Source organism: Equus asinus, chromosome 20, assembly GCF_041296235.1.
Source record: "Equus asinus isolate D_3611 breed Donkey chromosome 20, EquAss-T2T_v2, whole genome shotgun sequence".
Lineage (NCBI taxonomy): Eukaryota > Metazoa > Chordata > Mammalia > Perissodactyla > Equidae > Equus > Equus asinus.
Genome location: NC_091809.1, coordinates 60,747,549 through 60,764,409, shown reverse-complemented (window position 1 = coordinate 60,764,409; position 16,861 = coordinate 60,747,549). Strand labels below are relative to the sequence as shown.

At 37.6% G+C, this 16,861-nt stretch overlaps 1 protein-coding gene across 3 annotated transcripts in view; it reads right to left on the bottom strand.

The window, feature by feature from the left end:
• TRPC6 (transient receptor potential cation channel subfamily C member 6) overlaps positions 1–16,861 on the bottom strand; it is a 121,172-nt gene that overhangs the window by 41,720 nt on the left and 62,591 nt on the right. For all 3 annotated transcript variants that reach the window (XM_014862763.3, XM_070490388.1, XM_070490389.1), the window contains exon 2: positions 2,622–3,396. In XM_014862763.3, the coding sequence (XP_014718249.2) occupies positions 2,622–3,396 (775 nt within the window). The remainder of the gene's footprint in view (positions 1–2,621; positions 3,397–16,861) is intronic.

Genomic DNA, 16,861 nt, shown 5'->3' with positions numbered 1-16,861 from the left:
CTATATATTCTTTTAAAATAAGGCAAAAGAAGCTATTTTGAAAGGTAGAAGCAGCTGATCTAGCAAGAAAGCTCACCAGAGACGTTAAGCTCTCTAGCCCTACCAGGTCCCGTCCTCTTGTAAACTGAGGCTGGGACGCTGGGAACCGCTTGAGTGTCACAGGACCCACGGACGGTGGGAGAACCCGCTTTCCCTAAGAGTTTATACACACAGGCTATGGTGACTCACCCTCATAGGAGGCTGTTCTTGCCTCTGTGGACCAACCATAGAATATTTGTTTGAATGCTTGATGTCTGGAGAGAAAGAAAGTGTAATGCTTTTTTGTTTTGTGTTTGCTAAAGACTTAAAAAAAAAAAAAACCCACGCACTGCCCTTTCTCCTTGTACAACACAAGAACTTTCTGAGTCTGGTTTCTAATTATAAAAACTGCTGATTTTTAAGTTCTAGGATATATTTTTTAAAACGTTTTTTTAACTGCTACCTTCTTTCAACAGTAAACTAATTTTTGAAAATGATTTTTTAAAATATTAAGAATTACATACTATTAAAGAGATTTATGTTTTCAGAGAGACTTTTCTTTGCCTTTAAACCTTCACAGAGGGAAGGCATTATGAGAAAGTAGGTTCATTTTGAGGATCTAGGTATCTGCTAAAGACAGTGGAAACGTGTAGAGAAAGCATGAATGGAGGGAAGGCGCCCAATCCATGTACTTCACACCCACGTGAGCAGAAAAAATGTGTAGTGAACAAACAAAGGAACGTCCTGGTCTCTAAATCCTCATAATCCTAAGGGGTCCTCCACATTTTGCAATGCATTTACGGACAACGAATAGTTCACATTCTGGTTAGATGCGATTCTCCCCACCTTTGAACCACTTGCCCATTCCCTCCCTCCGTTATGTCCTGTCGTGGATTATATTACTGCACAGAGGTCTTTCATCACTCATTAGGTTATAAACTAACTGAGGGCAGGATTACTGATGAATTGTCTTTGTATTTTGTCCTATACCTCCAACCTCAATACAGTATTGGGTGCAAAACATGGTCTCAAAAGATGTAGACAAGTGAATGAATGAATTCTTCGGTGGTTTAGAAAAAGTGTGTAAACAAAGATTCAATAACGGGAACAGAAATGTTGAAACTTAAGCAGTGAAATTCCATAAAAATTAAATATAAATTGAAAAACAATCAGTTTTCAAAGAGACTGCTTTAATTTGAATATGGCAAAGTTCTCTGGATCACTGAGTTCCAGGAGTTAAGTGAAAAAGTAGGAAAGAATGAGACAAGGTTGTAAAAAATTCATTGCTTGTCCTGGGCTCACAGCTGCCAGGCAGCTGGAGGAAAAGTACCTTCCTCCATCCTATGAGCAGTCAGAGGGTCCCAGTCACCATTTACCTTTTCCTCCGTGACTGGATAGATAGGAACCGAGGATAGATGGATACATGACGTGTCGTACTGGGTTGTAACAGTGTTTTTTCAGTGACAGTGGCACCAAGAAACTGCACAGGAAAGTGGGCTAAAACCTCCAAGAAGTGTAAAGGCAAGCTCTCTCATGGCATATAGAATAGAAAAAACAAAACTAATATTTATCTTTGCAAAACACTGTACTTGATGAATCAGACCTGATTGCAAGCAGCATATAGCTGAGTGAGGGAGAAAAGTACATCATAAACAATAATAATGCAGGGCAACCGTGATGAGCAGTATAAGATAAGTTGGGCAACCTTTGGGGGGAGTTTAGAGGTATATGTATGGATGACCTTGGGCTAGGAATCTGAGCTTTCATCTTTTCCAAATGCAGCACAAACCATGTAGGCAATGGCAGCATCTGACATATGGCTCCCCATACCTTTTATGGAAAGACTGCTCACAGTTCCCACTAAGTGACTACTTCTTACATATCCAAAGAGTTTGCTTTTGCTGTTATCTTGGCCTAAAATATCCTTTCCCTCATTTCCTGCCCCCCCCCAAATCCTACTCATTCTGCCATATACAGCTGAAATGCCACTTTACAAGTTACTTCCCTGAAACCTAATCTGAAATAAATATTGCTTTCTCTGAACTTCAACAGCACATGGCTTATAGCTCTATCTAGTAACTGAATTCCTCTTTATCTCATATTTATTTATGTATGCATCTGTCTCTCAAGTTAAACTGACTTCCTTTAGCTTATTCATCTTTCTATTCTCAACAGCCTCTGTCACCATGCTCTGAATATAGAAACAGTGTTTTGTAGGAGAAAGAATCTGGCTTTTCGAGTGCAGCCTACCTGGATTCTGATCCCAGCTCTGTCATTTACCAGTTGTTGATCTTGGGCCTCACTTAACCTTTCTATCCCTCCATCTCTCCATCTGAAAAGGAACTAATATCTTCACAATGTTGGGATAAGCATTAGGCATAATAAATATCAAATGTCTAGTATATGGTAGAACATCATTTAGAGAAATGGCAGTGATCATGACTGTTGCTACGTACAATTATAACAAAGAGCTTGTTGAAAAACCATATAACATTATCTCCTGTCCACAGTAACTAGCACAGTGCTGAGCACATACTGGAAGCTTATAAATAAACCTTGACTTTGAGCTGTGGAGGGTGAAGTCCTTATTGTTAAAGACCTACCTTGAACTCTTTCTCGATGTTGGCCAGCACTGCCAGCTCATTGCTAAGTTCTAAAGCTGTCATGACTGGATCTTCACTAGACAACGACAGGTAAGCGGGACTTGCCAGGCCTTTATAGGCATTAATCCTAGATCTGGAGTGACTAAAGGAGTCATGCTTCTGTTTCTGGTTGCATTCGCTGCACTTGCAGAAATAATCATGGGGCCGTTCAATCCGAGCACCCTTCCGCAAGAGGGTATGCACAATTTCATATTCCTGGCAGTGGGCAGCCAGAATAATTGGAGTCACATCATGGGAGAATCGTGTCCCATCTTCATCATAGGCATAAAAATCATCTTGCTGGAGTTCAGACTGGCTGGGGCTGGTTGCTAACCTCTTGCCTTCTGCAAAAGCTGGATGACTGAGAATGGCTTCCACAATCCGAACATAACCTTTACTGATAGCTAGAAGCAAGGCATCCCCAACACGAGAGAGGTTTTCTTTCTTGAGAAGAAGTTCTGTAATTTCCAGATGCTCATTGGCCACTGCCAACTGCAGGGCATTCTGGCCCATGTAATCCACACAGTTAACGTTGAGTGAGAGACATTCTTCTAACATCTTCCTCACCACTGGGATGTTGCCATATTCAGCTGCATCTAAAAAGCGTTCCTCCTCAATAGATAAGCTTGTTGAGTGATCATTAAACATGTATGCTGGTCCTCGATTAGCCAACCTTCTTCCCTTCTCACGGAGAATTGTCTGCCGCCGGTGGGCCAGTCTGTTGTCTGTACCCCGGCTATAATAAAATAGAGAGATTGTGAACAAATTATATTAGGAGGATTTTAGTGTCCCAAATGATCTGCCATTCATCTAATGCATCCTCAAGCGTATTAGATGTTGTCTCATTGTCTCTAGACCAATTATAAAATAAAATGAATATGTATTTATTTGTTAATGGATTCCAAGAACTCTTCCTTTAAGAAAGCCAAGCACTTCACAGATTTCCATTCAATTTGGAGTGGAAATTCTGGCAACTCCCATAATGTCTCTGTGCCACTCACACAGAGATTAATATATGTGTTTCAATCACAGATGGTATAGACATAAGAAAGACCTATAATCAGGCCCCCACACCATATAGAGTGTGAAAATATAAAAAAAAAAAAAGGAGAGAAAATAGAAAATCATTCAAGTCAAAACATATTTATTGAGTCCCTCCTATGCCAGGGCCAGGCACTGTATAAGGTCCAGAGAAACCAATGGTGAAAAACCGTAGAAATTTTTCTGCCCTTATAAATCTTATAGTCTAAAGAGAGAAATTGAGCATTAGCACATTGTCTTGTTATCAGCTGTTCGTCATGATAAACCCATGTCAAGGGTATCTAACCTAGGTTCTGGGAGAAAGTTACATGCTAAAAATGGAAAGATGAATGGGAGCCAGGTGAGAGTGTGTTTTGGGAGAGTGGGACAGGGGTTGGGTGCAGGTAGAAAGCTTTCTCTGGTAGAGGGATCAACTAGATGCCACAGCATAGATTTCATTATCAGGAACAATTAATGCTTGGACTCTGCCAGGTGTTGTTCTAAAAAATCATTGGAGACTTGAGAAAATTGTGATCAAGGTGGCAAATGGGAAGAAATGCTTCTGTTATGGAGACAGTGGTCAAAGAGGCCAGCCTTCAATGTAGGCTTTCAATCCATAATAAGAAGAGAAAGTGATTCATCCTCTGATCAAAATGCTACAACGGGGATGTTTTGCCTTATTGATTCATAACTTTACGTCTTAAGGTCTTTCTGAGCTTGAAGAGCTCAAACCTTACCACTATCACTAAATGTTCTAAGAGCCATCCTTCTTTAAAGACTGTCACAAACTTCCCATTATGAAGAGAATTTAAATAGATCCAAAGATCCCATAAGCCATCTTCCCCTCCAACGTGACTAAGCCTAAAGAACTTAGATTTCTTTCCCTACCAGGCCTTATCTGTCTTGTTACTAAATTTCCGAGCAGTGTTGCCTATGGCAATGTGATGCCCAAAGGAGCTAGCAAAATGTCAGCAACTCAGAAATAGATTATGCTTCTCCACGAAGCTTGAAGAGTATGCTGACGTATTCACAAATGTTTTTCATTGACTTTGCTTCAACAGTGAATCCGTTAGCCATCCAAGCCCTCTTCAAAACCAACCAGGCTGATGTTTCATTAAAAAGACAACTTTATAAATTTAAAAAATGATGTCAAAGGCCAAGGGCCAAACATACATTATAATACTAATAATTTCTAAGATGGATCTTTAGATAATGTCTATGTAACTTTTATTAAGCAGTAAGGGAATAGTTTCTATAACCATTTTGTTTTCTGTAGCTATCATTTTGTTTTCAACTCCATTTTTGTTTATCAAAGTTATACATGTACATATTTTAGGACTCTATAAGCTTGTTACAGAACTCAGCAGTCCCTTATTCTTCATTTTCCCCATTTTCTGATCCTCAGAGGCAATAAATTTCAACTATTTTAGCTGATTATTTTATAATTTAAATCCTTATATCCATATAACTTAGTAACATTGCTATTTCCTGATTGTCCAGGTTTGGCATTATCTATGGACTTCCCATTACCTAAGTTGAAGATTAACCTCACTTTCACAATCTCCCACCATACCTTCACACCATTCTCACACACATCTGAACACACATGGACACACACAAATATGCTTCATGGTCCCTTATCAGTCCAATATAATTGTATCACAACTTTTGTTAGATAACTATTTACATTATGACAATGCAAGTGCTAGTCATAGCAATGACAAGAAGTATGCCGTGGTGTCTTGGTACAGCTTCTCTATATCCTGAAACCTGGTGGTTAAAAATTCTCTTTCTGGAGTACAAAGGCGCATGTCTACGGTGATGGATGATACTTAGTCTTTTGGGTGGTGAACATGATGTAGTCTACATACAAATTGAAATATAATGATGTGCACCTGAAATTTATATAATGTTATAAACAAATGTTACCTCAATAAAAAAATAAAATTTAAAAAATTCTCTTTCTTTATTCCTATGTTTAATGCTCTATGTACTTACAACCAATTCAACAAAACTCTCCTCTCTTTTAACGTAAATCTTCTTGTAATACATTCAACACATTATATGCTTTTCCAATTGTAGCTTCTTGAAGAATATCTTCTGAGTTCATCTGAAATGGTTACTGTCTAGACTTGATGAAATATATTGTCTTTGAATCTTCCTTTTAGCGTCATCCCATGGATTTGCTTTGCCTTGCTTTCGTGTTTGGTTCCTGTCTTCTGTATCCTAGATCCTCGTTTTTCTTGGTTTACTCTCGTGTTCTGGCACTGCATATCCTCCACTGGCTGACTGAGAAGGCATGCATGGAAGGTAAATTTCTTGAGATTTTGCAAATCTAAAAATGATTTTGTGCTATCTCCAACCTTAACTGGTAGTTTGGCTGGGTGGAGAATTCTAGGCTGACAATAATTTCGAAAGCCTTGTTCTGTTACATTCTAGTTTTTATAGTTGCTATTGAAAAATACAGTTCTGGATATTCACTTTGTCTCTGGTGCCTTAAAATTACATGATTTTTTTTATTAGAAGGAATCTCTTTTCCTCCATAGTTCTGGGTACTCAGTAAACTTTTAATCAGGAAAAATGTGTCATTTTCTGAGAACTATTTTTGACTTCTCTGATAATCTTGTTTTCCTTCCTTCTGTGTTGTTTCTGGAACTCTTTTTTGGATGTTGAACATTCTGAAATTAGCCTTTAATTTTCTTATCTTGTCTTCCCTATTTTCCAGCTATTTATCATTTTGCATTATACTCTGGGATATGTCTTTAGCTTTATCCTCTAATATATCTTTGGAATTTTTTTCTGCTTTATGTTTTTAATTTTCAAGAACATCTTTTTGTTTGTAAAATGTTTCTTTTTATAACTCCTTTTCTGCTTTCAAAGACACACTATCTTCCCTTATCTAATTTTGGAGACATTAGTGATAATGACTCTAAACATATCAGAACACTTCAGAAAATTTACTCAAGTTGCTTTTTTGTGTTTTTTGCTTTGTTCTCTAAATTTTACATTAGAGTTTTTCCTCAAATGGCTAGTAACCCTTAATAGATATTATTTTCCTTTTTTAAAATTAATTAATTAATTAAATTGCAGTAATATTGGATTATAACATTATATAGCTTTCAGATGCACATCGTAATATATTTTGAATTCTGTGTAGATTACATCATGTTCACCACCCAAAAACTAATTATAGCTCATCCCCTCACATGTGAGCCTAATCACGCCTTTTGCCCTCCCCTCTTTCCCCTATGGTAACCACCAATCCAACCTCCATTGCTATGTGTTTGTTTGTCGTTGTTTTTATCTTCTACTTATGAGTGAGATCATATGGTATTTGACTTTCTCCCTCTGACTAATTTCACTCAGCATAATAACCTCAAGGACCATCCATGTTGTCACAAATGGCTGGATTTCATAATTTCTTATGGCTGAGTAGTAGTCCATCGTGTATAAATACCACATCTTCTTTATCCATTCATCCCTTGATGGGATCTTAGGTTGCTTCCAAGTCTTGGCTATTGTGTATAATGCTGCAATGAACATAGGGGTGCATGTATCTTTATGCCTTTGTGTTTTCAAGTTCTTTGGATAAATACCCAGCAGTGGGATAGCTGGATCATATGGTAGATCTATTCTTAATTTTCTGAGGATATTCCATACTGATTTCTATAGTGGCTGCACCAGTTTGCACTCCCATCAGCAGTGTACAAGGGTTCCCTTCTATCCACATCCTCTCCAACATTTGTTGTTTCCTGTCTTGTTAATTATAGCCATTCTGACCAGAGTCAGGTGATACCTCATTGTAGTTTTGATTCGCATTGCCCTGATAGCTAATGATGTTGAGCATCTTTTCGGATGCGTGTTGGCCATCTGTATATCTTCTTTGGAGAAATCTCTGTTCAGATCTTTTGCCCATTTTCTAATTGGGTTCTTGGTTTTTTTGTTGTTGAGATGTATGAATTCTTTGTATATTTTGGATATTAACCCCCTTATTTGATCTATGGTTTGCAAATATCTTCTCCCAATTGTTAGGTTGTCTTTTCTTTTTGTTGATGGTTTCCTTTGCTGTGCAGAAGCTTTTTAGTTTGATGTAGTCCCATTTGTTCATTTTTTCTTTTGTTTCCCTTGCCCAGTCAGACATGGGGCTTGAAAATATGCTGCTAAGACCAATGTCAAAGAGCGTATTGCCTAGGTTGTCTTCTGGAAGTTTCATGGTTTCGGGTCTTACACTCAAGTCTTTAATCCATTTTGAGTTGATTTTTGTGCATGGTGTAAGGGAATGGTCTACTTTCATCCTTTTGCATGTGGCTGTCCAGTTTTCCCAACACCGTTTATTGAAGAGACTCTCCTTTCTCCATCGTATGCTCTTGGCTCCCTTGTTGAATATTAGCTGTCCATAGATGTGTGGGTTTACTTCTGGGCTCTCAATTCTGTTCCATTGATCTGTGTCTCTGTTTTTATGCCAGTACCATGCTGTTTTGGTGACTATGACTTTGTAGTATATTTTGAAATCACGGAGTGTGATACCTCCAGCTTTGTACTTTTTCCTCAAGAATCCTTTGGCTATTTGGGGTCCTTTGTTGTTCCACATAAATTTTAGGATTACTTGTTCTATATCTGTGAAAAATTTTGTTGGAACTTTGATAGGGATTGTGTTGAATCTATAGATTGCTTTAGGAAGTATGGACATTTTAATGATGTTAATTCTTCCAGTCCAAGAGCACGGAATATCTTTCCATTTCTTTGTGTCTTCTTTGATTTCTTTCAACAATGTTTTATAGTTTTCGGTGTACAGATCTTTCACCTCTTTAGTTATGTTTATTCCTAGGTATTTTATTCTTTTTGTTGCAATTGTAAACGGGATTGTTTTCTTAATTTCTCTTTGTGCTACTTCATTGTTAGTGTATAGAAACGCAACCGATTTTTATATGTTGATTTTGTATCCCTGACTTGACTGTATTCATTTATTATTTATCAAAGTGCTTTAGTGGATTCTTTAGGATTTTCTATATATAAAATAATGTCGCCTGCAAAGAGTGACAGTTTCGCTTATTCTTGTCCAATATGGATCCCTTTTATTTCTTTTTCTTGCTTGATGGCTCTGGTTAGAACTTCCTTTTTTTTTTTTTTAATAAATATTAATTCCAATGTCCTTTCTAAGAGAGTGTGATTTCCCCTCATAAGAATTAGCCAGAATTTGATGTTGGCTTTGGCCAAAGGTGATTCTTAAAAGTGAGTTTTTAGGAGAGCAGCATTAGTTCTGAGTTAACAAGATGGATGAGGTAGAAGAGATAAGAGGTCACCAAGATTTGTTACATGAACAATCATCCATCATCTTCCTTCCAAAATTCTGAGCCTTCTTCCCTTCTCTCTGTCACGCTTCTGGCTTCTAATAACCTCTTAGCCTTTCACTTCCTCTCTTGTCTACTGTATATATTACTTTCTTTGGTTTCTGTCATAGACAAGAGAAAGTTCAATGATTAGGGAAAGAGGAGGTGGCTGCTGAACATGGATAACGCTTTGGAAAAGAAAACCTGTAAAATTAAAGGAGAAAAAGGAGAAAAGAACTAGGATCGGGGATTTATAAAAATGAGATGAAAGTACTGGGAGCGAGAACTTTCAAGAAAAGTTCTCATGTGTAAAAAAAAGACACAAAATACTATCAAGTACCAAAAGACCATGAATAAAGCTTCTTTTTTGTTTTCTTCCATAAGAATGGGAGAAATAATTATTCCAGCCTATGTCACAGTATTATTTCCAGGGTCAACTGAAATTATGAACGTGGAAAGTGCTTAAATTTGGGTTTCATTGTTTTTTACAGCCACGGGAACATGCGTTTATATGAACAAGAAGGATGCTAACTTTATCATTTCTCAGCTGTTATTCAATTAGAAGACCCATTAAAAGGCAAGGATTGCAATGGTAATTGATATAAATGATTTTTGTCTTTAAAAAAAGAAAAAAATATATTCAATAACTTTACTCATATCTCAATTTTTAATCTGGTTTCCAAAGTTGTATTTGTTCATATAACACCTCTAAATTTACATTGAGGTAGAATAAGCCTAAGCTGTGACATCTTAAATTGTAAAATTTTAAAATCATGATTTAGGATTTTAATGCCTACTTATTTGAATAATGGTAAGTTCTGTTTTAGCAAGCCACTAATCCTAAAGATATGTCCTGTTTCCTTCTAACCTATCATGGTTTTCATAACTATAACTTCCATCCTTTTGAAGAAACAGCAAAGACATTTCCATAGAAAGTGTTATCTTCAGTTTTAAATTGTGACCTGTCTCCGTCATTGTGATCACAAATATTAATCATATGCAGTGATATAAATTTCAGGTATGTTTTTATTAAAAAAACCTGGATTATCATCATCTCTTTAGCAGTCTGTCAACAGAAAAGCCAGATACAAAATGTTCAGAGAGCCTTTTGAGATTGCTTTTGGAAGACAACTATTGCATGCACAATGAAGGCAGCACTTCTTGCTGGGTAGTGAGATAAAGGGAAAGTGGCTTGCCTGTTGACAGAATAAAATGCACCCTTTGCTGCCTCCTTGACTCCCCTAACTACTGTCTACAGAAGCAACAAAAGGCTCTATGGATATTATTTTGTCACAAGTGGTGTTGCTTAATTGCTGACTTTCAAATGCAAAAGCAAAAGGTGTAAAACGACTTTTTAAGTAACGAACATTTGAAGCCTTTCAAGAAAGATACTAGATGTTGCTGGATTATATTACCTCTCTGAGAATGGATTTTATAAGGCTATATTGTAGAATCACACATTAATTGCAAACGTAAACTGGAAAAACCATCTACTAGAAAGAGGAACATCCCAAAGCACGATGGCAAGAGAAGTGATATTTTCATTCCAGCTAAAGGGCACGCTTTTGCAAAGACAGCTCTTCTATTTAAGAAAAATATTTACTAAGAATTTTTCTTCATCCACTTAGCCATATTTAGCATGGTTGAGTGTTTAGTAACCTATATTTGCATGTCTGTATTTTTAAAATTTGTTTTATCACAATATATAAATACCAGTTCTAGGAAAGAGTGTAACTAGCCACTGCCCCCATGGGACTCAAATATTGATTAGGTCATGAAAATTAGGTTCAGGAGTATTCACATACCTCATTTTCCTGATTCTTTTTGTTGGTGAAATAGTGTCTTTTGCCCTAGATAGTGAGAGATGGAATAATCCATCTCTATTGAAAATGCCAGCAACACAAATTAGCTTCTCAGTTGAATGGACTGTCTGCTTGAGTCCAGAGCACGTGCAGTAATTTCCTCTACTTCCTGTTCAACTATGATGCACTTTTAGCAGATGGAACTGCTCCTATACAAACTAAGCTCCATATTAAGTATCTAAATGTATCTATTCTATTAAAGCAGAAGTATTAAAAACGTAAATAGCATGTAACTATTCCAGGCAGCATGGAAGAGCCACAGAGCAGACTTTTAGAAGGTGAAAACAGGAAATTCCAAAATGTATGTTTATGACATGCACATTTTCCATGGGAAAAATTGGACTTGGATATTTAGAGATTAACAATGAACACAACTAGCAATTTTGCAGACTACTTTCGGAGGATGAATGATAAAAGTAGTGTTATTCTAATATTATAACAGTGAGACTGTTTTTACTCTGTCTACCTAATCTCTGTCCACACGCCCCTGGTCCTTCCTCTAGGGTAGAGGGAGCAGTAAACAATCAGAGTGGTTTTCTTTCGTCCCATGAGAGCAAGGACTATTTTGCCTCATTCACCACTGGACGCCACTACTTAGCAGAAAGGGACATTGCAAGCACTTTGTAAATAACTGTCGAATGCACGAATCTCTCTTGTCAAAGGAATAAAGTTCAAAGCCTGTTTGTTCCCTGTTAAACCAACAGCAAAGCACTAGGATGTACAACCCTACAAATAAAAAAGGAAGAAAAATAAAAGTTGAACCACAGTGTGCCCTGCTGTATATGCAATATTTTATATTCACTTCAAATAAGCAGCAAAATCAATAGGGAATGAAAAAAGTTCAAAGGCATATGTTTTAACGGCATCCTTATGACTTCTCGTTGATCCAGAACTGGAGATTTTCTTGTCCTGAAAGGCAGGACTAATATTTTCTCATCACTCCTGCTCTCTGCCTCTCCTGACACCACACACAGAGTATAACCCCCTATCTTTAGAATGCATTACCAAGTCCCTTTAACTTCCAGATAGTTTTCAAGACAGCAATTCTTTATTTTGATTCGATTAGCTTTGATTTTCCCCATGGACTCCCCTCGTTTCATCAAATACTAACTTTTCTGTTTGATCAGTCACACTACATCACACCACTGCCTTATTAATCAGTGAGCAAAATGATAGAAGCATGAACTACTTGTCACTTAGTTGGGAACCAGCAAAAGTGTGACTGAAAAATGTCTTGTCCCTGTTATCTATTTTTTGTTTATTTTTATTACCAATTGACATCTTGTTTGTATAATTTAAAGACCTAACTATGTGAGAGAATGAAAACATGAGTAAATAATGGAACAGTTATAGAAACTTGGCTTTTTATAAAACAACTATGTCTGAAATGTCATTGTTTCTTTTCAGCCTCCAGTTCGCGGTTTAATTTATCTGATGTGTCATGTCCTCCCTCTTTAAAATGTTCTTTGGTAGAGCTCTGGGCACATGCATTTATCTTGATCTATTTTGATAGAGTACTCTTGGAAATATTAAAAATTTGTGTATCATATAATCAAAATATATACCAATTATCTCATCAAAGAAAAAAGTTTAAACCCTTTGTTTCTGTTATCAAAAGCCATCACAGTCCTGTGTATTACAAAAACTCATTTTCCCATTCTGCAAATAACCTCTGTATAAGAGATTCCAAGCAGGAAAAGATAGCATACTTAGGTTGGGTAATCTGAGGAGTTTAATGAAGAGATTCTAGGAATTTGTGGGCAGGAGTTAGGGAAATCCAACATGGCACTGTGAAGTACCCAGATCTAGGACACTGTAGGGTTAGGCCTGAAGGTGCATGAGGAGGAAGCAGTTACCACAAGGTAAACAAGTTAACTGTAAGATAAGGGCCTCTTGACAGAGTTTCTGACCTTTGGTAGAGAGTAACAGCCAAAGGAGAGTGCCAGAGGAACTGATGTCCCGACTTCACTCTCCTGCCCTCTGATATCCTAGAGCAGCCTTCGATGGGCTGCACTCAACCCAAAGCCTGGGGACAAAGGAGCCCCATTGATGCAGTCCACACAGATCTGCATTGATGCCATCCCCCCGAGGCAGAGAAGAGTGTGCAAAGGGTGGAGAGTGAACCAGAATACCCAAGCCACAACACCCAGCACACACTCTATAAGTGGATTTGACTTTGCCATGATGAGCTCCTTCAGAAATCACTGAAGAAAACATATGCACAGAGAAAATGGTAAGTGGATAATTTTTTTGTTATGAGTCACTGATGCATCATCAGTTCTCACCTTTCTGAGCTTATTTTTCCCTTCTATAAGCTATCTGTCAGGAAGGACACCCACATTCAATCTCAGGCAGTCCATTATCTTAACAAATGAGCCTTTAATTAAGATTCATCCATCTGCATTTTAAGTTGTTGTTCATACGAGGCTTAGAATGAAGAACTCTGATTCTGAGGGTGAGAAGGAGGGTAATGTGATGTCATAGAAACATTCGGGATTGTTGAAATTGTGTGTTCAGCACAAGGTGAAGCTGCTGACTGCCTGAAATAACAGTGCTAAAGAAGTGGACTTCTACAACCGCTAAGGCATGCTTTCAACCTCTCCCATAGGGGCTACATCCAACTGCTCCCAGAGCAGGTTGAAGTCTCTATGAGCCTAGCATACATAAGAGAGTAAAAATGTAGAGAAAGAGACGGTTGGATGGTGCAGTGCGTAATTTATTTAGAAATAAAAATTGTGAGATGCCTTTCTTTGCCGATGGAGTATGATTTTAGATACCATTATCAAACCTCACATCCACCATCATGATCTTAACAGTTCATTCCTTCATTCACCAGTTCAAATATTTACAGATCCAGGCACCATGCTAAGCACATGGGGCACACAGCATGGAAAGACGCTTCAGGTATGGCAGAAAAGAAAGAAATGAATAAAAGATTACAGGGCAACGAATGTTATCAAAGGGAAAGTGCAATGTACTATATAAATGAATAACAAGTAGTTTCCAACTCAGTTCATGAGGCTGGGAAAGAGATCTTTTCTGAAGCGATATCACTTATTCTAAGAATGAGAAAGAAGTTGGCAGAGGGGAGGAAGGAGGAGAAGCCCCCCAGGCAGAGAGAACAACACTTGCACAAGTCAGTAGTCCAAAGAAAACAGAAAGACGTCCACTACAGCTGGAATGCACAGGCGCAACCCCCCCGCCAAGGGATTTCTGATTCCTGCCTCAGTTCAACTGAAGGTTGAGAGCTCAGGGTTAGATGCTGGGGTCTGGGTTCCATTGCTGTTCTCAGTTCAGCACTTAGGACTTACACCTGAGGGAGGAAAGGTGAAAATTTAGATAACTCCCTAAGAGCTAAGGATTCTAATTTAGGAGATTCAAGTTTCAGAATTCTAGTTGGGTTTCCAGCTCAAGAGATTTTGTTCTGAGGCATGTGGAGCCTTCTTCTCCTTCTTCTTCTTCTTCTCCCCAAAGCCCACCAGTACATAGTTGTATATTCTCATTGTAGGTCCTTCTGGTTTTGTTATGTGGGATGCTGCCTCAGCATGGCTTGATGAGCGGTGCCATGTCCGTGCCCAGGATCTGAACAGGTGAAACCCTGGGCTGGCGAAGCAGAGCATGCAAACTTAACCGCTCGGCCTCAGGGTCAGCCCCACCATCCTTGTTTTTTTTCTTGCTCTGTACATCAACATAGCTAAAAGGGCATTGCTGTTGCCTTAGTATTTTTTTTTTAATCTTCAGCACCTTCTGTGCTTCAGCCTTGCTAGCACTGTTCCACTCTTTACTCTTCCTCCCTTCGTGGTGCATTTCCCTTACCCTGTCTCTATGCTGAACTCATCTTCATACTTCAGTGCCAAGTAAAGGCCAGGCACAAAATGTCTTATGAACCTGCAAATGAACCTATTACTTAATAGAAAGAAAAGAGTATGAAAAGAAAAATGAATGAGAGCATCCTGTTTTGTCATGCTTTTTAGGAGTTTCCCAAACTATTTTATTCCATATCAAGAACATATTTTTTACTATACAGTTAGAATGTTACTTATCATCAATAACCAAATGTGTAACAGCCATACTACACAAACTATCTCTGCTATCAAAGTGTTAAATTTTGAAAAGAAGTGTATCCTGTATATATCGAGGGTGACTCTTCATAATGGTCCTACGTCATTCAGGCAGCTAAGGAGAAGGCAGACAGAACACTCTGTAGATGAACCACATTTGCTTCACTTGCCACAGAGTGACAGTTTATTCATTTAGGATTTCTCCTACCAGAGTGATGTAATCTAATTAATAACACACCAGTTTTAGATCAGGATCTGTGAGAATAAAAGAATTTTACACCTGAATATGAAAACAGTCACAAGACTAAATCAACCAACTTTTACACACTAACTTGATATAACTAAGACCTCCCAATAATCCACAATGCCCTCTTTTAAATGTGTCGATGCCTTCAAAATGTAGCGTGAAGGGTTAGACAGCATCAGAAGTTATAAATGTTGCTCAATGACTTTCAAAACTCACCTCTGTTCTATAACTTTGTCCTTATACCAGTCCTAGCATCACAATATCAGAAATTATTAAGCTACACAATTTTTTTCCTCACCCTGTGCCCAAATTCATAAGTTTTTATTAAATACTTCAGATTCACAGCTGTTAAAAGCACAGATGCTGGAAGAACCAGACATGGATTCAAGTTCTGGCCTGGCCACGTGTCGACTCTTCGGCTTTCTCCAAAATAAGGATTATAGTATTCCCATTTCACAGTGTTGGTGGGAGAGTTATAATATTGTGTGTATTTTATTTGGAAAATATTACTTACAGCTCTGGCATAATAGTAAGTGCTTACAAATCTTAACTAAATTTTCTCTTCTTGACAACCTTATACAGTAGGTGCTCTTCTTCTCATTGAGGTAAAGATAATGTAAAGCATTCACTACTTGATAATAGTGAGTGTTCAATAACTAGTCTTAATTTTTATTATTCTACAGTATTGTAAGGCATTTTTACTTGTCAAAAACTCAAATATACTTATCTACCCTCAGTAAAAATGAAATATGGCCATTTGGTATAGTTTGATTTTGAGCATACTGAGTGTGTCAGGTAAATTGTAAGTTCACTATACACTTACCCTTATTTTTCTAGCTTTAGAAATAAAACTATTGGATAAACTCTTATGAACAGATACATTAACTTAATGTGACTAGAAGTGGGAGGGTGGGGACTGACATTTACTAAAGTTTTTCTATGTGCCAGTCGCTTTATCGATGTCATTTTATTTCATTTTCCCCGCAGTTGGTGAAGTTCACTTCGTTACTTCCACTTGACTCATGAAGAAATGTTTTGGGGATTGATCCAAAACAGGGATGGTATACATAAGGAAAAGTGTCATTGTTGCTATTATATTTTAATACAGCTGAAAAAAGCTAAGATTGAATACCCTAAAAAGAAAGGAACACTTTACAATCCCTAGGACTAGTTATGATATACAAAAAACTCTTTGTTTGCACTTATAATAAATAGTAAAGCAAGATTGTAAACTTAGGTTTGCAGACGTCATGGTTCATTTTTAAATGTTATTTTTATTATTGTGAAACATACATGCTGGAGAGCTACAATTTTAAGTTTAATAATAAAATTAACACGATTTACCTTCCCCCATTTACTCCCCTCATCGAAGGCTCAGATCACTGATAACTTTGAAGACTTTTTTGCGCCCATTTTGAATTATTATCTCCTTTGCCCTCCAACAAGTGACCACAACAACACTACCTGGCTTTTGTGTCAAACATTCCCCTAACTTTATTTTTATAGCTTTTCCTTCTTTGTACATCTTAAACAATATAGACTAGTTTGGAAAAAGTATTGAGTACCAACACCGCAGAATAAGTAAAGGCAACTATTGCCACTGTTACACTATTGGAGGAAAGCTCCTAGAATAAGATAGGCAGAGCGGAGTCTGTGGTTCATTGTCTGGCTCCAGCTTCCC